General features: G+C 46.4%; 1 protein-coding gene and 1 long non-coding RNA gene across 2 annotated transcripts; both read left to right on the top strand.

The window, feature by feature from the left end:
• Nucleotides 1-23: 23 nt before the first annotated feature.
• On the top strand, nt 24-14,268 carry SLC25A29 (solute carrier family 25 member 29). The gene is made up of 4 exons (XM_083439487.1): nt 24-393; nt 3,985-4,028; nt 7,439-7,522; nt 13,272-14,268. The coding sequence occupies exons 1-4, from the start codon at nt 360-362 to the stop codon at nt 14,028-14,030; spliced, it is 921 nt and encodes a 306-aa protein (XP_083295613.1). The 5' UTR covers nt 24-359; the 3' UTR covers nt 14,031-14,268.
• Nucleotides 14,269-16,329: 2,061 nt separating this feature from the next.
• On the top strand, nt 16,330-19,175 carry LOC310677716. The gene is made up of 2 exons (XR_014511379.1): nt 16,330-17,950; nt 18,190-19,175. It is a non-coding gene; the product is annotated as an uncharacterized lncRNA (long non-coding RNA).
• Nucleotides 19,176-20,987: the final 1,812 nt, after the last annotated feature.

The following is a 20,987-nucleotide window of genomic DNA, read 5'->3' as shown; positions in this document are numbered from 1 at the left end:
TCTCCCCCTCCTCTCTCTGGCGTCAGAAATAGAAGCGACCAGATCGGATTTGGCAACGGGCGAGGGTGGATCGTGCCGGCTCGGAAGGCGCACCGGGCGGGCTTGCTGCGCGCACAAGCGAGGCGGCGACGAAGGGAAAACGAATTAAGCAACAACCGCTACCTGACATTATATCTCAGATCGCCCCCCCCCCTCCTACTCACTGGATCCGAGGGAGCCGATCCCGCCGCCCCCCTCCTCGAACTGCCCCAAAGGAATTCGTAATAATTACGCACGGAGCCGGGAGGTGCATTAGAAACCAGAGGAGCGGGACGAGGCGCACGAAAGGGGTTTGAAGGCGCGCTTTGGAGACCGCGATCATGGCGCTGGATTTCCTCGCAGGCTGCGTAGGAGGTAAGCGCTGGCGGGCGATTCCGCGCTGCCAGGAGAAGCGGAGCTGCTCTATTGTTATCTATCTTTGCGCGATCCAGTTATGTAAGGAAGCCGGGGCGGGGGCGAGAGAGAGACACAGCAGCTGGGCTGCCCGTGTCTGCGCCTTTGGAGAGCCTCGTGTGTGCGCGCGTTGCTTGGCGCACTGCAGCGGGGATGTGCTGCCTACCCGTCCGCCTGCCTCCGAGAGAGGGTGGGGGCACATTGCACGCTTGGAAGGGAAGGAAGAGGCACCGCGGGAAGCCTTGGCGCGATGGGTGCCTCCTTAGCTCTTCTTGCACCCCTGTCTCCCTCCTCAAATTCGTGACTTGCTTCGGTGCCTTGGCGCGCCGGCGCCAGCTCTCTCTCCGCTGCCCGCATTGTCCCTGAGGCCCGAGGGGGCCATTGTCCCTCTCGGCGCCGACACTGTACCGGTGCCCATAAAGGCAGAGCCGGTGAGTCAGCGCTCGGCGATCGGCTTCCCTTTTCCCTCCCGCCAGAAACTCTCCGAGGGGGTCTGCCTGCCACCTCCTCGAACAGGGCTGGAACTGCGCGAAATCGAAGCGGGCATTGTGCGCTCAGACGCCCAGCCTCCCTTGTTTCCTTGGGCTTCGCCTATTGAAACTTTCCCCTCCGAGCCAGGGATTTTATTTGGGCCGGGTCTTGGATCTCTACTGTTGTCGAAGTGATCCTTGTTGAAGTAGCGGGTGCCTCTGAGCACGCGCAGAGTTCAGTTCTCCCTTCCCACTGAGCGCACACCATCAACCTTCCCTGTGAGATGTGAGCTTTGTGAGGCCGAGGGAGTGGTCTCGCGCAAGGTCCTTTCCCTTAACTGGGCGAAGGTATTTCTGCGCGCCCCCGCGGCTCATAGCTGACCCCTCCCCCTAACCCCTCTAACCCTTATTATAGGGCTGTCTTTTGTAGGAAGGTGGGGCTGCGCACCAATTTCCTGAAGTGTCTTGTGCTGGAAGGACAAGCAAGAACCTCCTTCCTCTTGGGTGGGGACAGAGCAAAAAGGAAACAAATGGACTTCTGCCAAGGGATGCCGCTCACCTCTCTGCTAGCATATTGGGGGGGGGGGGGAGCAGCGGCATGGGCGTAGCCAGGATTTATGTTGGGGACAGGACCTGTCATCACCCTCAGTCTGGCAGAGGCGGAATGAAATGCCTCAACAACAGTTGTTTTCAATTCCTTTCTTTTGACCTCAAGTGCTCAGAAAAATCTGCCAGGATCTTTGATAGAACGCACCACAACACCATCCAAGTGACCTCAAATATTCTGGTTATTTCTACTTTTAGTCAAGAATTTTATTTATTTACTCGGTTTAGGGGGAGCAACTGCCTCCCTGGCTACACCAACAGAGGATGGCGCTGTTTTTTGTGGTGTGGGGCTTCGAGTCTTATTATTTCTGCCCCTTTGAAATTCTTGAGGTGTCCTTATTTATGTGCACCGCTGGAGTGGCGACAGCCACTTTACCCAATCTGCCCTCCCCCCCCCCAAAAAAAAAAAATCATACAAGTTTGTATCCCATATAAACCCATTCAAGATAATGAATATGGCTACTCTGAGTATGACTTGCTTGGATATAGCCTACAATTTCAAAGTTAGCTTCCTCATAGTGCTGGATGGGTTTTCCCCCTTTTTTTATTTTAGCTGCATTAGGATCTTGCAGCAAGAATAATAAAGATCATGGAGCTTAAAGACTAGCATCCTTATTATGGCATAACCACTTGTGGGCTGAAACACAATTTGGCAGGTGCTCATGTCCCAAGATCGTATGTTTTGAGGGGCGAAAGAGAGAGAGAAAGAAGAAACAAAGTGTGTGTCTCCTTGCCTTGATTTTGATGAAGCAATGCAGGTCTGACTCTGGAGATGTCGTCTTCCTCCAGTGAAAGTTACAACAGCGAGTAGCTGCCTGGTTTCAGCCTATTGAGGCTTTCCTTCTCCCTTCCGTTGTTGACTTCCCTCTTCTCTCTCCCCCGCTCTGCAGGCACAGTTCGGGGTTATGTAGAACACTCTGTGCTTAATATCTTCATCTGCTGCAGCTTTAAGTATGCCACTTTGCGTGTGATTTTTAAGTCCTTGCCAAATCGGTTTTAATAAGATTAACACAGCGGCACTCAATTGGATCCTTAAAGGAAGAACTTAACAGGAGCCTGTTGACATTTAAACCCTGCTTTATTTTTGAAGATGCTAGGCAGAAAATATTTTAAAATATGTAGGCTGGAAAACATCAATCCCCCTAGCCATACTTGTTCAAATACTTGCTTTAAAAATGCAGGGTTGTTTTTTTTTTTAAGTACTTGCATCACTTCCTACAGCAATTGCATGCTTACCACAATCTTATTAGAGCACTAGCACTTGGTCTCAGATACAGTGGCTAACCTGTGTTTCCCTTTAGATATTGTGGGACTGTCATTCCCATTATCCTTGGTCATCTGCCATATTGGCTGAGCTGATGGGAGCTGGAGTCTAGGAATTGCATCCAGTAAAGTTATTCTGTTTTGTGCAAGGACCTCTGCTTGTGCAATGTAACTTCCTCTCCTCCTCTTCTCAACCCATACCCTTTCCCCATAATTTCTACTGGGGGGGGGGGTCAGAAGAGGTGCACAAGCAGAGGTCTTTGGGTGAATAGGATGAGTTGATTGGATACAGTCTTAAGATGAGCTTGGAGTTTCCTTCCCCATCTCCTCATGTGTTAAGATGCACCTTGAAGGCTCTGCTCATTTGACTGCCTACAACATCCGTCAGGTTGGCAGCCACGAAAGACGGAGCCTTCTCGGTGGTGTCCCCACCCTCAGTTAGAGAACACCCTTCTAACAAGATTGTGGTTGTCACCCCTACAAAACAGACCTTCGAACTGGTCTTGAGAACTCATCTGTTCTGGGTATCCTTCTCCAGGGTTTTTTGTTTAGCAATCAGTCCTGCTTCCCAGGGAACTCTGGGATTGTAGCTCTGTTAGGGAGGAATAGGAGTCTCCAAACAACCTTTAGCACCCTTAATAAATTAAATTTCCCAGGATTCTTTGAGGGAAGCCACAAATATGGTAGGGCTGAGTCCTATGAAGGTAAAGAACCCCTGGACAGTTAAGTCCAGTCAAAGGCAACTATGGAATGCGGCGCTCATCTCGCTTTCAGGCCGAGGGAGCCGGCGTTTGTCCACAGACAGCTTTCCGGGTCATGTGGCCAGCAGGACTAAACCACTTCTGCAACGGTGCAACGGAACACCGTGACAGAAACCAGAGTGCACGGAAACGCGTTTACCTTCCCACCACAGCGGTACCTACTTATCTACTTGCACTGGCGTGCTTTCAAACTGCTAGGTTGGCAGGAGTTGGGACCGAGCAACAGGAGCTCACTTTGTCGTGCGGATTCGAACCGCCAACCTTCTGATCAGCGAGCCCAGGAGGCTCAGTGGTTTAGACCACAGCGCCACCTGCATCCCTCCTACCTGAGTCCTATAGACAGCAACCATGTGACTTCTGTAGTCTTCTGTGCTTTGCAAATAGTTGTTTCTGTGGTGCGTTATAGTGGTGCAATGCCAGATTGTCTCATAATGCCTTCTTCTTCATTTTAGGTGCTGCCGGCGTGTTGGTAGGACATCCATTTGATACTGTTAAGGTGGGTTGATTTTCCACAGGCTTACTTAATCATAAACATTTAGGCCGAAGATAGCACTAGCCCTTATGAGTAGAAAGGGTTTTTGTTTTTTAGAATTCAGATGTTTTGGACCCATTAAATAAAAACCCTCATAGGCCAAATCCTGGTATAGAGATCTTGAATTAGATTTTCAGACATACTGAAGTATTGAAACATCCCACAGTGAAGCCAAATTAGCAGCAGATTAAGAAGTTTCAAATTGCTAGTCCCTCTTGACTCAAGTGCTCTGATTATTGGGTCTTCAGGACCCCCCCCCCTTTTTTAAAAAAACTCTGCAATCCAGCAGCATCTAGCAAAAATGCTTATGGAAGATGCAGATTTTTAGGACTAATGCAAAAAGCAGGGGGGGAGGGGTTGCACTGCACTTAAAGGTGCACTGTTGCTGTTTGCTACATTATTTGTCTTCCTACTCGCTTTGGGGAAACATAAATTTGTTAATTATATTTCCCGGATGACAGTTTGCAACATGATGAAACAGTCTTGCTAATTAACATGCTTCCTCCCACCCTTGGGGAAATATTGTGAGCTCACAAAGGAATACTTTTCTTCTTCTTTTTCTCTTTTTTACCCCCCTGGTCCGGGAAGCTGACATTTAATTGGTTGAGCTCAAAACAGAAGTGGCCGATTGCGGGTGGGAAATGAGATCCAATTAGGCATATCACTTAAAATCTGTGCCTGTACAGCAGTCAAATAGCATCTCAAGACAGGATTGGACTGGCCCATGGATTGGAATGTATGAGTCTAAGCTGGGCTTTAGTCATTTGCACGCTTGCTTGAGAGCGAGCCTCATTGAACGCTGTAGGGCTAACTTCTGAGTACCCATGCACAGGATCAAGTAAATCCAATAATTTCAGCTTGAGCAAGGGTTGGAGCAAGGGGTTTAAGGATCTTCTGGCTGAGGAAATGTGCCGATTAACATTCATAACCTTAAAACATCCCATACTTAATAGGTGCAACAATTATGGATGAAATGTGAAGTCTGTTGGTTTGTAGCTGTAAAATTCAGTCATTTCATGCAATGGTGTATCCTTTGCTTGAGAAACCGTTTCCATTAGATTCCGCTGAATTTCCGTTGAATCCCATTTTGTCCCATAGGGGATAATATTATGATCCTTCATTTTATGGACATGTTTGCAGAACCAAAACTCTGACTGGCTGGTTTTCTTAATCTTCTTCACCTTTTCTTTTTTAACTTAATGGAATTGGTCTTAACTGAGAGGGTGAAGGCATAGTCTGGCACCCTGAACTGAAACCCACCGTATTTTTCGCTCTATAATACGCACCAGACCACAAGATGCACCTAGTTTTTGGAGGAGGAAAACAAGAAAAGAAATATTCTGAATCTCAGAAGCCAGAAGAGCAAGAGGGATCGCTGCGCAGTGAAAGCAGCAAACCCCTCTTGCTGTTCTGGCTTCTGTGATAGCTGTGCAGCCTGCATTCACTCCATAAGACACACACACATTTCACCTTACTTTTCAGGAGGGAAAAAGTGAGTCTTATAGAGCAAAAAATACGGTAACTTACTTTAATCTGCTAGGTAATAATAACCTGGTTTTGTAAAAAGGCAGTTTATGCAGATCTAAATCTCGTGTCGCTGCATGAAACCCTATAACTCTTTCCTTGTGAGTCCTGGATGGCTAAACATTTCTTAGTTTTCCTTTTATTTTTTAAATTTACCTTTTAAAGCAAATTTTCATTTTGAGACCATAAATACATCTTGGGGAGGGATCCAAAGCAAAGCTTAATTTCCTCTCTGAAGCTTGTTTTTTCCACTAGTTGCACAGATAAAGCAATGTCTGGGTTTTGTGGGAACCTGGTGGGGGAGATGCAAAAAACATCAGAGATGCTGAACTGAACCTGAACCAGGTCTTCTTCGAGTGGCAAATCCTTTACTCCTCCTCCTCCTCCTCCTCCCCCCCAGTTTGTTGATGTAATGTGTACAATTGCTTTGTTGCTTAACTGCCTTTACTTTCTGAGCTAGGGGCTGTCTTCATTAACAGCAAAAGTGTTACTTTGTTGTAGATGACAGATAAGCCTCATCACGGCAGAGTTACCTAGTAAGTATAGACCAGGTGAACCTTCTGTTTCTCTCGGTCTTAATTTTTTCCAACATGTATGATTAGTTCACGTTTTATAAAGAAAACAAAAATAATACTAAAAAATACCAGGAAACCATATGTAGTTTATTCCCTTCCTCTTTCTTTTTTTTTCTCCTCCTTTTTAAGTTTAAAAATGTTTCTCGTGCTCTGAAGTGGAGGGGGTGGGGATTTGCAATATGCAAGGTTTATTTTGAATACGAGCTTTTAAAAGAAAACCTGACTTTGTTTTGCATTCGTTTTCCTAGAGTGCACTAAAAAGATTTTATATGCTTTTTTACGTGCTTAAAAAGATTTTATATATGTACTTTGTGGAACAAAACTTGTGAATTCTGTTTTCAGCCACTCCTTAAATTGAGGTTCCCATTTTTAATATATCTATATATTTATATTTATTTATTCCCCCAACACACAAATGTTATAACCATGTCTGTATTGATGCATTTTTAGGTATTGGTACTTGGTTGGTTTGTGGGGTTCACTCTCAGTGTGTGTTTTCAATTCGAATTTTAAGTGTTATTAGATGCCAGGGTTCAGCTTCAACAGCGTTGAAAGAAGGAAACTGGCACAATGTAATGGGAATGGTATAGAAAATTGCATTATGACAAAAATGTAAGAACCTTAGAGCATCTGCGTGGTAATGTTTTAACAGGCCACAAAGAGAGACTGCCCCACAATGCTTAAAAAAGCATTATTGGTTAAAAAAAACTGTAGGTCCCTCAAAGCAGGATTTTCTGACTCTATTGTCTAAAATACAGGCAGCTTCTTTAAGATTTAGGGTTCATAAAAAGTGGATATATTTCACATACCTGTTAGTTAGCTGCGGTCTAAAAGGAAAAACTATGAACTCCATTCCTGATCGCCTGTAGAATATTCTTGTTCATCATAGGCAACCGGACAAGTAGCTGTTTATGGACCTCATCTAACATCCTTTAAACTTGGCCATTCATGACCACTGAGTAGATCCTCGCTGGCCTTATTTCATAGCTGAGAATAATGACGTGTGCTAATGAAACCTCAGATAGCTTGAAGTAAGGGGGACAAGCACCATCCCCTATTAATCATTCCCATCTCATGCAGACTTGAGCACTAAACTGAGTGACTCCCAAAATACTGACCATTTTTAAAATTGCCTTCTATGGCACTGTGGTGTCAGGACTGGGTGCACATCGATGCACCTTATGTGTGCCCAGTCAAAGGTGCTGTCATACTTCTGCCTGCTGATTTTCATTTATTTTGTTTGCCATGCCAACAAATTCTCACTACGTTTTGTAGGTACGCCTTCAAGTTCAAAATGTGGAGAAGCCACTTTACCGGGGGACCTTGCACTGTTTTCAGTCCATCATAAAGCAAGAGACGGTGAGTAGCTTGTTCAGTGATTGTGCTCTTCACTCGTGTTTTGCACTGTATTCAAGGGAGAAGGAGCCTTTCATGAATAAAGCCTAGGAGCTCCTTTTCACCATGGGCGTCACAGGAGCTGCTTCAGCAGCAGCAAGGCTCTTTTCCTGTCACCTTTCATGTCACTTCAGAATTCGCCAGGCCACTTTGGATTCCTAGACCAGAATACCAGTTTCTGGAAACCACAGGTGGGGGAGAGTGTCCTTGTGCTCAGGTCCTGCTTGAAGATTTTGCACAGGCATCTGGTTGGACACTGTGAGAACAGGATGCTGGACTAGATGGGCCATTGGCCTGATCCAGCAGGCTGTTCTTATTGTTCCTATGGGAGGAGTTTGCAATGCGGCTGTGCAGAGGAGCTCCAACTGGATCCTCTCACACGATCTGAGGTTGACATCTTCAGCCAACTTCATCTGCTATGCCAAATAGACTCTTTTTCTTGGAGGAATCAGATCAGCCTGAGGTCTTTCCTGATCTCTTCACCTCCAGGTTAGATTATTGCAATGTGCTGTCCTTGAAGACGATTCAGAAATTTCGGATAGACTGTAGTTGTCAGAGGTTATGACCCGAGTTGCTCCATCAGCTCATGTTAGCTGATCTTCTTCTAGGGTGCTGGTCACTAGATGGCTTCCAGGCTCCATTCAAGGTGCTGTTCTTTGCTCTTTAAAGTTCTAAACTATCAAAGAATATCTCAGGAATCACCTCCCCCCACAGGACTAGGCTCAAGAACTCCATTCTAGATCCAAGCCACTCTTTCAGGTTCCCTCACCATCAAGGGTGTCCTTGTGGAGGTCCTTCTCAGTAGTGGAACAGCCTCCCAGGGTGGGGTCTGGTCACATCACGGATCGGACAATGATGACTATTTTATTTCAGTGCATCTCGTGAGAATTTTAACGTTCCATTAGGATTTAATTGCCTCTGTTGCTGAAGCCATTTGCTTTAAAGTCTGCTGTTTTTTAAAAAACCTTTTTTGTGGTTTTTAACTAGTAGATGCTTATTGTGCCATTTCTCTCATTATTTTGTTTCTATACCGTGATTTTATTGTTTTTACGACTGTACAAAAAGTGCCTTATAGAAAGGCGGACAGTTGTTCGATCGCTACGGTTAAAATGAAGTTCGCCTAAATGGATTCCAGTGGAAACTAGTTAGCTCAATGTTTCGGCTTATAAAAGTAAAGTACAGGCACATTAACTGGTTTTTAGCAAACTCACACACACCATAACTGGCATATTTTCTGCTCTCACTGGAGCAAATTATTAGAGCCGTTGCCCCGAGAATGAGTCTTAGACTCTTCCACTTTGGAATGGGGAACAGAGAAGACTTGCATATGTTTGAGCAGACCCCCATGAGAAAAAAACCCAAAAGTAACTCTAAGAAACAAAGGGACAAATTAGGGGGAAAAGGATAAATGCAACACCAAACTAAAGAAATTAAACTAGAAATAGCACCTGATTAGGGGCCCTAATCAACATTGACACTCCAAACTGGATTGTGGGCAATTTTTTATCAGGACCAGAATGCTGCTTATAGGTGGGTGATTTTCTTAAAAGCAGAAATCTTAGACCCAGGTACCATATATGGCCCTCCAGATCTCTTTCTGTGGCCATCAGCACTCTCCCCAGGCCACACCCCCTCACCAGCCCTCCACCCGCTTTTGCCTCTTCCCCCCACCCCCACGATTGGCATGTGGCCCTAGAATGTAGCCCAGCAGGGCATTGTGGCCCTTGGGTTGAGAGATGCCCCTCTACCCCTGTTTTAAAGCAGGGGAAGTTCATAGAATCATAGAGTTGGAAGAGACCACAAGGGCCATCGAGTCCAACCCCCTGCCAAGCAGGAAACACCATCAGAGCACTCCTGACATATGGTTGTCAAGCCTCTGCTTAAAGACCTCCAAAGAAGGAGACTCCACCACACTCCTTGGCAGCAAATTCCACTGTCGAACAGCTCTTGCTGTCAGGAAGTTCTTCCTAATGTTTAGGTGGAATCTTCTTTCTTGTAGTTTGGATCCATTGCTCCGTGTCCGCTTCTCTGGAGCAGCAGAAAACAACCTTTCTCCCTCATCTACGTGACATCCTTTTATATATTTGAACATGGCTATTATATCACCCCTTAACCTCCTCTTCTCCAGGCTAAACATGCCCAGCTCCCTTAGCCGTTCCTCACAACACCCGTGACAGTTGCCTTGGAATTTGGCTCCCTGCAGATCAGAGAGAGGTTTAGCTTAGTCATGTTCCTGGTGTGCCAGTTTCCTCTACGAAGGGGCTCGTGATGTGCGAAGGCACAACTTAATCTTGCTTCGCTCCTGCCCAGATGTAACTAGCAGCTGATAACTGAATGGGAAGTGAAACCAAAGTTAAGTAACTTCCCTAAGGGACGTGTCGAAATAGCTCTACAGGTCAGTAAGGGAAGATCCCCAATTGGCCACAATAAATACTCCTCATGCCGCAATGCTGGACTTTTCTTCCAAATGCTAATGGGAGCGTGATCGGAAGAGGGGCTTCCCCATCCACAGCTAGCCATTAATCATGTGACTGCTCCTTGGTTGGTCAAAGAGCCACATGGGAAGCCATGTGACGCTTCCTTAGTCATGACTTGACATATAATAATAATAATACTTTATTATTTATACCCCGCCCGTCTGGCTGGGTTTCCTCAGCCACTCTGGGCAGCTTCCAACCAAATATTAAAAACAATACTGCATCAAACATTAAAAACTTCCCTAAACAGGGCCGCCTTCAGTTGTCTTTTAAAAGTAAAATAGTTACTTATTTCCTTGACATCTGCTGAGAGGGCGTTCCACAGGGCGGGCGCCACAACCAAGAAGGCCCTCTGCCTGGTTCCCCGTAACCTCACTTCTCACAGGGAGGAAAGTGCCAGAAGGCCCTCGGAGCTGGACCTCAGTGTCCGGGCAGAACGATGGGGGTGGAGACATGGCCAGTTGCTGCTGTCATCAACTTTCTGCCTCCTCCGTAGATGTACACACACCAATATACATTTACAAGTACTCAACCAGTTGCCGCAGTTGTACGATTCTGTACAGTTTTTGAGAACTTTATGATAGATGGAAGACAAATACAGTGGTACCTCGGCTTACAGACACTTCAGGTTACAGACTCCACTAACCCAGAAATAGTACCTCGGGTTAATAACTTTGCTTCAGGATGAGAACAGAAATCGTGCAGTGGCGGCAGCAGAAGGCCCCATTAGCTAAAGTGGTGCTTCAAGTTAAGAACACTTTCAGGTTAAGAATGGACCTCCAGAACGAATTAAGTTCTTAACCCGAGGTACCACTGTAGCCCGGAAAAACTCGTTGAGATATAGTTACTAGGTACTGATTTTAAATGCAGCTATTTCCGAAGGAGTACTTAGGAAAAGTGAACCTAATTCAGTGGGACAGAAGGCGCTTTCTAATGTTATTCATGGAGCCTAAGCACAACATATTTGCCCCTGTGCCATATGAAATGGAGTCATGAAGTTTGGTTTCCATAAAACAAACCCCACCAAACGTTGCAGCTCCTTTTAAGATGTGAGCATCCTTAGGATGTGGGGGTTTGTTTCAAGATAGCATTCAAGTGTGCTGTTCCTTTGAACGCTGGGATTTCTCCTCACATTAAGAGGAAAGATAACTAAGCAGAGGCTGGGCATGGTCTTGGGAACATAGAAAGCACCTTTATAAAGAGTCAGACCATTGGTCCATCTAGTTTAGAATGGTCTACACCGATTGGCAGTAGCTCTCCAGGGTTTGGGAGAGGGGTCTCTTGCAGCTCTGCCAGAGGATGCTGAGGACTGAACCTGAGGCCTTCTGCATGCAAAGCAGATGCTCAAACACTGTGAGGGCCCCCAACTCTCAAGCTGGTTTGTGGTGGCTGAGGGCTGAAGGCAAATGGGGATTCTTTGAAAAATTGCATCCTCTTTTTCATTAGCAGACAGCTTTGCTGGCTTAAAAGCCCTTCTATGAGCCCAATGGGACATTTTGACCCCCACCCTATGAATTATTGTGGGTTCAGAGAAGTTTGTGGCAATTTTGCCTGTCTCCATCCCTTGCCCAGAAGGGTTTACTGTCTAAGTCTTTAAAGTTGGGATCATGGAATTGTAGAGTTGGAAGGGATCTTGAGGATCATCTAATCTGATCCCTTTCAATGTGGGAATATTCAGCTGTTCCATATGGGGATCAAACCTGCAACCATGGCATTAAGAGCTCCATGCTCTAGCTGACTGAGCTACTGAAGGGTGTGCATGCCCTAAGGAAGTAAAGGAGGCAGATAATAATAAATGTCTATTTCCAACTCAACTTAAAGCTTTATTGTTGCAGCTGCTATCCATACCCACTCAAACAACATTGTCATGACACAGGGAGAAATAACTTGAGGGAAGGCGTGTTGACAAAAGGATTGAGATTTCTGAATTCTTATTGGTTAGCTGAGGCAGGGTCATAGCCCAGCGACAGAGCCTCTGCCCTGCATGCAGTAGTTCCCAGGTTCAGTCTCCAGGTAGGGCTGGGAAATGCTGCTGTCTGATACCTCTGCCAGACAGTGTAGACGCAGGTGGTGCTGTCGTCAAACCACTGAGCCTCTTGGGCTTGCCAATCAGAAGGTTGGCAGATGCGGATTCCCGTGACGGGGTGAGCTCCCATTGCTCTGTCCCAGCTCCTGCCAACCTAGCAGTTCGAAAGCACGCCAGTGCAAGTAGATAAATAGGTACTGCTGCAGCAGGAAGGTAAATGGCGTTTCCGTGCGCTCTGGTTTCCATCACAGTTTCCTGTTGCATCAGAAGGGGTTAGGCATGCTGGCCACATGACCCGGAAAGCTATCTGTGGACGATCGCTGGCTCCCTCAGCCTGATGAACACAGCAACCCCATAGTCGCCTTTGACTGAAGTTAACCGTCCAGAGGTCCTTTACCTTTGCCTTTTTGCAACACTGAACTAGATAGATGAATGGTCTCACTGGGGTGATGCTAGCCTAACCTATTGCTTAACCGGAAGAGAAGGTTGCAGGAACCTTCAGGTGAAACATTTTGAAGGCTGTGAAGATTTTTATGCGTTAAATGGAATCACAGGCAGGATTAAATTTTCAGCAGTGGATGCAAAATAAAATATAACAGTAATGAAAGTATTGTGGAATAAATATGTATAATGCAACCTGGAAAGGTAGGAAGTTGACTTTGGAATTCGGTATTAAATCTGATGTTGTTAAAAAGAACTGAATAAAAATGACTTGGCTAATATTAGCCAAGTCTTTCTGATTCATTCATTCATTCATTCATTCATACCTATCTACCTACCTACCTACCTACCCTGCCCATCTGGCTGGGTTCCCCCAGCCACCCTGAGCAGCTCCTAACAGAATACCAACAACAACAATAAAGTGATAAAATATCAAACATTAAAAACTTCCCTAAACTGGGCTGCCTTCAGATGTCTTCTAAAAGTCAGATAGTTGTTTATTTCCTTGACATCTGCTGGGAGGACATTCCACAGGGCGGGCGCCAAGACTGAGAGGGCCCTCTGCCTGGTTCCCTGTAACCTCACATCTTGCAGAGAGGGAACCGCCAGAAGGCCCTTGGAGCTGGATCTCAGTGTCCGGGCAGAACGATGGGTATACCTTCAGGTATACTGGGCCGAGGCCATTGCGAGCTTTAAAGGTCAGCAGCAACATTTTGAATTGTGACGATGGTTCACCAAATGCCAATTTCTCCTGTTTTCTCTCTCCTAGACCCTTGGACTTTACAAAGGCATTGGGTCACCTATGATGGGACTTACCTTCATCAACGCCCTCGTGTTCGGCGTTCAAGGGAACACACTCCGTGCTCTCGGAAAGGACACTCCAATGAACCAGTTCCTTGCCGGTTCCGCGGCCGGCGCCATCCAGTGCGTCATCTGCTGCCCCATGGAGCTGGCTAAGACGCGGATGCAGCTGCAAGGGACGGGCGAATACAAGCTGAAGTCCAAGAACTACAAAAACTCCCTGGACTGTTTGGTCAAGATCTACCGGAAGGAAGGGCTGAAAGGCATCAACCGGGGGATGGTCTCCACGTTCATGAGGGAGACGCCCAGCTTTGGCTTCTACTTCCTGACATACGACTGCCTCACCAGGTACTTGGGATGCGAGGCGGAGGACAGTTACATCATCCCCAAACTGCTCTTGGCGGGAGGCATGTCTGGGATTGTCTCCTGGCTCTCCACGTACCCCGTAGACGTGATCAAGTCTCGCCTCCAAGCAGATGGGGTCGGCGGGATTGTGCGCTACCACGGCATTCTGGACTGCGTCAGGAAAAGCTACCACGCCGAAGGTTTGAGGGTGTTCACGAGAGGCCTCACCTCCACGCTGCTTCGAGCTTTTCCCGTGAATGCTGCTACTTTTGCCACAGTCACTGTCTTCCTCATGTACATGAGGTCGGAAGAGAACCAGATCCGAGGCGATCTAAGTGGATGTGAGGCTGGCCCAGCGATCCAGCAGCCTTCAAGCTTTTAGATTCCCGAACGGAAGCAAGTGATCTTCTTTTTATTTTATTTTTTCCTTCCTTTCCTTTTTTTTTAAAAAAAAATCTGGATGTAGAAACTGTAAATTTCTGTCTGTATAAAGCATCCTTTTATTGTGACTTAGGATTTCACCTCCTTTATGAAAGCAGCAGATCTGTTCTAGAAATCCAGGTAATAAGAGGACTTGCTTTATATATATATATATAAACATTGTCTTAAAAAAACAATAATAGACCTCATCCTACCTTCCAGCAGTTCATTATTTGGCACATGGCCTAGCTGCTGCTACAAACCTCATAAAAGGCCCCCAGCCTACCCTTATTCCCATTCAATATTGATATAAGCCCCTATGCAAGCATTCTCCATGCATAAATGGTGGAGAAGGGGCAGGGAGCAGCACTGCGGTCCTGATTCTGTGCAGCACGTTATGCTTGCACAGTTGAATGTTGGTAGGTTCCCTTTGCAGACAATGGCGCCATGCATGTTGGGATGGTAAGGCAGCTGACGCACATTCTAGCAGGGTGGGTTTTCTTTGCCTTACGTGTTTGTGCTTGAATAGAGACGTGGGCCTTATTCAGGCATTTGCCTGAAAGCGTGTGGGATAAAACAGGGGGTGGGGTGGGGGTTCAGGCAAAGGCAAGCACACAAAACTCCCTCCCGGAATGTCTCAATGCACTGGCTCCATTTCTGACCTTCCGTTTTGAGAGGGAAGATGTAGAGAGGAATTGCTAAGTGCATTAGGAAACCTTGTCAAGATCAGGACATGTGGCCATATTTCAAAAACTGAAAGTCCACCTGCTTTTTTTTTAGTTTTGCCCGAAGTTGTTGACGTTTTTGAGCTATTTTTAAGGAAAATCTGCAAAAAAACAACAACTTGACACTGCTGACATGGATTGCTATACGTCCAGATTTTCCTGGACATTTTAGCTGATTTCCACCCAGACACTGCTTCTGATTCCAGCTATGTCAGGGACCTATGGCAACCCTAATGTTCACCCAAGCAGTTTTAATCTTGGGTTTAAAAAGAGAGAGGAATCCAGATATGCTGGAAAACCTGGCTTCACCCCTTTGTTAGGCAGAATCCCACCAGCAATACTCAGTGACTGGGAATCAGGAAACCAGAGGTTTCCCACACACCAGAGTGTGCCGTGGCACCCTGGGATGCCTTGAATGGAAGTCGGGGGTGCCATGGGCAACACTGGCCTCTGGCTCTCTTTCCTTCCGTTCCTCCTCTCTTGCCCTCTCACGTCTCTACCTCCCAAAGGCTTGCACAGCTGTTTGCTGCAGCAGCCCTGGCTGTAAGCTCCCCAAGCGAATGGTGCCTCTGGGGCAGGCCAAGGGGTGCTTCCCAGCCCCCTGCGGGGCAGTGTGAGGAGGCACTTCTCTTTGGGGCGGTGGGGGGAAGCTCAGAGACTAGGGGTGGCAGCAGTGGCTGCCCAGAGGACTTCCAGGGAGAGAGGCGAGGAGAGGAGGCTTGAGGGGACACTCCGCAAGGGAGGGTGTTGGGAAAGGAATGAGAGGCTGCCAGCTCATCAGCCAAGGGGGTGATGTGACTGGGCTCCTGAGTCCCACAGGGGTGCCCCAGAAAAAAATGTAGTTGGTCAAGGGAGCAGTGGACTCGAAAAGTTTGAAAACCTCTGGCCTACACTATTTGAAGGCCTGCAAGTCCCTGTCCCTGACTCTTCTTGCCATGAGAAATTCCGTAAATGGTACATGCCTGAGCATTTACTGTTCTTGCTATCAAGGCTGATGCATTAGTCATTGGAAATCCCACATACTGTGAACCTTTCAGTACAGCATATCAACATCTTGCTTTTTCTCTTGGTTGTGAAGTTTCTTAGCTGGGTTCCTGCTGGGTTCTCTCCCCCCCCCCCCATTGTACTTTTGACAGGAAGTGCCTGACTCCTCTGTGAGTGTGCATATGCACTTAGACAAGCAACGAAGGATGCAATTTGCCTTTTCCTGTGGGTTAAACCACAGAGCCCAGGACTTGCCGATCAGAAGGTCGGTGGTTTGAATCCCCGTTACGGGGTGAGCTCCCGTTTCTCAGTCCCTGCTCCTGCGAACCTAGCTGTTCGAAAGCACATCAAAGTGCAAATAGATAAATAGGTACCACTCCGGCGGGAAGGTAAACGGCGTTTCCATGCGCTGCTCTGGTTCACCAGAAGCAGCTTAGTCAGGCTGGCCACATGACCAGCTTAGTCAGGCTCCCTCGGCCAATAAAGCGAGATGAGCGCCGCAACCCCAGAGTCGGTCACGACTGGACCTAATGGTCAGGGGTCCCTTTACCTTTAATGTACTGCAGGTTGTGCTAAAAAATCATTCAGGAATGCAGGAAAGTCCTATGCACTTCTGATAAAGCTTACCTACCTTGCCAGTTGCTGCATAATGCAAGGCATCCCTATCCAGAAAGCTTAACACTGCTGATTATTGTGAGGAAAGTGAGCTGCAGAGCTCAAAGTTGTCATTCCTGAGACTGGGATGTGTGTCAGCACAGCATTGAATGGTACCTAACTATAATGAGAGGGAGAAAAACAGGGCTTCATTAACCTCAGCCAGCGTGAGCTAGGACCATGGGACTTTTACATGAGCAACAACTATGAGGCTGCAGCTTCCCAGTGCAGGTGTGAAAGGTTGTAGGTGCATATTGACACTATAGCACCTTTGTAGCTCCTCATCTCTCTCTTGTTTCAGTGCAGTTTGGAAGACAGGCTTATCAAGAGAGCCTCTGGCAACTTTTTGGCCTATTCCGTAGGGCTACGCCCAACAACCTTGTCCCGTTTGCACCACAGCTTCTGCTTGGGCCATAGAACTTCTCCCCTCGCAGGGCTCCCAAGTTTGTTGTGGGGTTACCCCCACCCTGTGTAATGGTTGGGGAGGAGATGTTCTGTCGTGCAGGAACAAACAGGACATTTGTCATACGGTTCAACACTGGCATGTATGTTGTTCTAGCTCTGTTGACCTCAAACGTTTGTTAGAATCTGTACAAGTTAGCTGGATGGTCAGTGAGAGTGAGATTTACTTTTCTTTAGAGACAAGAGGCTTAGGCTGCAGTCTTATCTCCTCTTAGCTGGCTACGAGTCTCATTGAACTCCAAATACTTTTGAAGAGGTATGCATGGAGTTGTGCTGTTGGCCAGTTGCCAATGCATGGAGCCATCGCTGTTAGCCAGTTGCCAATATTAAGAGCCTACCAAGAGCTGTAAACCTCTCTTCTTTCACCCTGCCAAGTGAAGGAGAATTTTACCATACTCCCTTGAGGCCAGATATGAACATTACAGGTCCTATTGCTCTGTTAGGGGCATAATGTTGCCACCTGTGGAGGTGGTTTTAGACAAGCCCTGCATAACCCATGCCATGTCCCCAAGCCTTCCTCCTAGTCCTCAAAGGTGCTCTTAATTCTGGTGTAGAAACATCCTACTGACAGAGGTAAAATTGAAATGGAAGCATAGCCCTTGACTAATTTCCACACATTTGAAGCTAGGAAAAGAAAGCTAGGAATACTCCCTTGGAATAATTACAGGCGACTTCCTCTTTCCAAGTTGTGTTCTCTGTGAACCTTTTATTATTATTATTAAGTTGATTGATTCTTTTATTATTTTCAACAAAATAGTAATAATAAATAAAAATAAAAATGTGCACCCCGCCCCCAAGACCATTCCATTGTAACAATCCAACCCCCCAAAATTTCAACATCTCTTGCAATGGTTTGACCCCTTTTGTGAACCTTACTTTCAACGCTTCCCATGTGAGCAGGCCAATGTGCAAGGTAGCAAGAAATGCCTAAGGTCAAAAGCAAGAGGAATTCCAAGCTCCACAAGGCAAATCACTCCTAGATCTGACCCAATTAGTCACTTGTGTTAACCATGGTTTATTGAAAGGGGGTCTTCCTCAAAACCAGTGTGGTGTAGTGGTTAAGAGCGGTAGACTCGTAATCTGGTGAACCGGGTTCGCTTCCCCGCTCCTCCACATGCAGCTTCTGGGTGACCTTGGGCCAGTCACACTTCTTTGAAGTCTCTCAGCCCCACTCACCTCACAGGGTGTCTGTTGTTGGGGAGGAAGGGAAAGGAGAATGTTAGCTGCTTTGAGACTCCTTAGGGTAGTGATAAAGCGGGATATCAAATCCAAACTCTTCTTCTTTCATATCCAAAGCACGATTGGGAAGCTGTATTATGTCGAGTCGGACGATTGCTTCATCTAGCTCAGTGCTGGCATCAGCTCTCCAAGGTTTCAGACAAGAGTCCTTCCCAGCCCTGCCGGGCGATGTTGGGGATTGACGAACCAGATCCTCTGCCACTCAGCCATGGTTCTTCCCCAACCATGGTCCTCTTAACCCTGGGGTCTCCAGATGCTTTTGGACTACAACTCCCATCCCTAGCCACAAGGACCAGTGGTCAGGGATGATGGGAATTGTGGTCCAAAAACAACCGGAGACCCAACTTTGAGAAACTCTGTCTTTGCCATACCCTGCAATGTGAGACCTATTCCTTTTCTTTTTATGTCTTTCCTCCTTGATATGCTGGCTCTTCTCCTTGTTATTTTTCTGCTGCTCGTCTCTCAAGAACGTGCAAGCCCAGAAGAAAATGGCGGTGTTGCTGCTACTACTGTGAATGACTTTAGAGCAAGGCCTAACCCAGCCGAGGGTCTCAATGTATTTGCTGAAGGCCAATGCTCTATATAAAGTGCTAAAAAGTTTAGATTTAGAGAAGGGAATTTTGGGCAGGGTGGGGTGGTGGGAGCCACCTTTAAGCAAGGGATATAAAACAACACAACTGGTATTAAAGAACCTCCCACAAGCTGATGGCCTTTGGGGGTATTTTACCCTTTTTATTGGGGACAGAGGTGCAATAGGGCTGGCTGGTCTTTTAATGAAATACCTACCTAGATAACAGCATTTTTAAACCAATGTTACGCTGGAGAAACCTGTAAAACTGGTTCATCGCTTCTATACCTTGGAGGTATACCGAATGTTTCGCTGCCTGTTTGGCAAGGACACTCAAATTGAATGTGAAACCTATCCGAGCTGTTTATGCACAACAATTCAAAGCAATGACAACTATCTCTTTTTTTGTACAGTATTCTGTAACTGTTGTACATAAAGGCAGAATGAATGAATAAATCTTTTTTTAAAATAATAACACTGTAGTTTCATCAAAAGGTGCATCGGTATTTCACTCCCACGTGATAATGCAAGACAATCACTTAATGATTGTATGTTTTATGGGACAACCTCCATGCAATGCAGGCAACAGATCTGTTGATGGCTCTTGCAGAGCTCCAAATTTTTGCAAGCCAGCCACAGGTTGCAAGACATGTCTTGCTGATAAAAGGTCTTCTGAACCTGTGCAAAGCAAATCAGAATTGGGAGTTGGTTGAAACAAGCGATTGTGGTGCTTTTCTCATAGGGAAGTGCTGTTATTTTCAAGGGCAAGAGGTTACCTGTTGGAAGCTGCTGTAGTTTTGGCTCCCTTGGCTCTTATTTTTTGCATTTCCAGAAAGGGAAGGAGAGTTGTGTGTCCCTTCTATGCATCAAACTCTCCATCCATTCATGCAAGTTTACGACCCAAGTGAATGGAGTGATGAAGAAATACTGTGTTGCAATAAGCAAAGTCCTTTGCAAACCCCACACCCCTTTACATCACATTTACAAAATGTGCATTAGCATCGTATTTTAAAACCATTCGAGATCCATAGCCACAGAACTTACCATATATAAAACTCAACTCGGATATCAAAAGCAATCAAAAAGCATACTGTATTTGCAATTTTTTGGTCGCTGTGGCAAATGCAGCTGCTGTTTCAGTAATGTAGAACTGATTTACAATGCTAGCCTTCAAGGATAATCTCCTGGGCACAATTTCAGTAACCGTGCAAGGAGTCATGGGGGATAAATGTGCTCCCAAAGGTAAAGGGACCCCTGACCATTAGGTCCAGTCGTGGCCGATTCTGGGGTTGCGGCGCTCATCTCGCTTTATTGGCCGAGGGAGCCGGTGTACAGCTTCCGGGTCATGTGGCCAGCATGACTAAGCCGCTTCTGGCGAACCAGAGCAGCGCATGGAAATGCCGTTTACCTTCCCACCGGAGCGGTACCTATTTATCTACTTGCATTTTGATGTGCTTTCAAACTGCTATCTACTTGCACCCGAAGGTGCTTTCAAACTGCTAGGTTGGCAGGCGCTGGGACCGAACCCCGCCGCGGGGAATCGAACTGCCGACCATGCGATCAGCAAGTCCTAGGCCCTGAGGTTTTACCCACAGCGCCACACGCGTCCCAGCCATCTTCCTCTTGGTTCCCTTTTAAAAAATAAACTGAAATTTAATCAGCTTTAGCAAGTTTAGAAGCCGCTTTTCGCACCTAAGATGAAGTTAACATGCAGTTAGCTATGCAGTACAGAAAGTAGTACATGAATTTCTCATTAAGTGTTTACAAAGAACCTGATGTCATGCTAGGCATAAATACGGCTCTATGGAGGCATACACAACTGCAAGTGCTACATAGCAAAGTGTAAGAGAGAAAATGATTTTTTTAGGTTGAGTCCATAAACGGAAACACTTGTCTACCAATGCTGGCTTACGTTAGTGTAAGCAGAATTGAAACAGATGATACCACTTTATTGCAAGACAGAAACAAAACTAAGGCTTGGCTTGAGATGTCCCCAAGATGCATTTAATTGGAGGGCAAGTTTCTCCAGAAACACAAGATCCCATTCCATATCAAAACTATTGCAGAAGTGATGCTTCAAGATGGGAAACCTTCAGTCTTGAGCAGGTACCTTAGTCCCCATTCCCCGTATTAAGAACTTAAGCCCAGGAGATTTACATTTTGAAGTTTATACTATTCTTGTTGCATCACTGACACATGAAAATTGTATTCCCACTTCCCATCCAGTTCGAATATAAAATCAAACACTGGGGGCACACTGGCAGCAATATACCCATTCTCTGTCCTG

Source organism: Podarcis tiliguerta (genome assembly GCF_965153285.1).
Source record: "Podarcis tiliguerta genome assembly, chromosome: 1".
NCBI lineage: Eukaryota > Metazoa > Chordata > Lepidosauria > Squamata > Lacertidae > Podarcis > Podarcis tiliguerta.
This window is presented reverse-complemented; position numbering and strand designations above follow the sequence as displayed.

Coding starts and splice junctions, on each gene's coding strand:
- SLC25A29 (XM_083439487.1), top strand. CDS start 360: ATGGCGCTGGATTTCCTCGCAGGCTGCGTAGGAG. Junction 394..3,984: donor CCTCGCAGGCTGCGTAGGAG/GTAAGCGCTGGC, acceptor TCTTCATTTTAG/GTGCTGCCGGCGTGTTGGTA. Junction 4,029..7,438: donor ATCCATTTGATACTGTTAAG/GTGGGTTGATTT, acceptor TACGTTTTGTAG/GTACGCCTTCAAGTTCAAAA.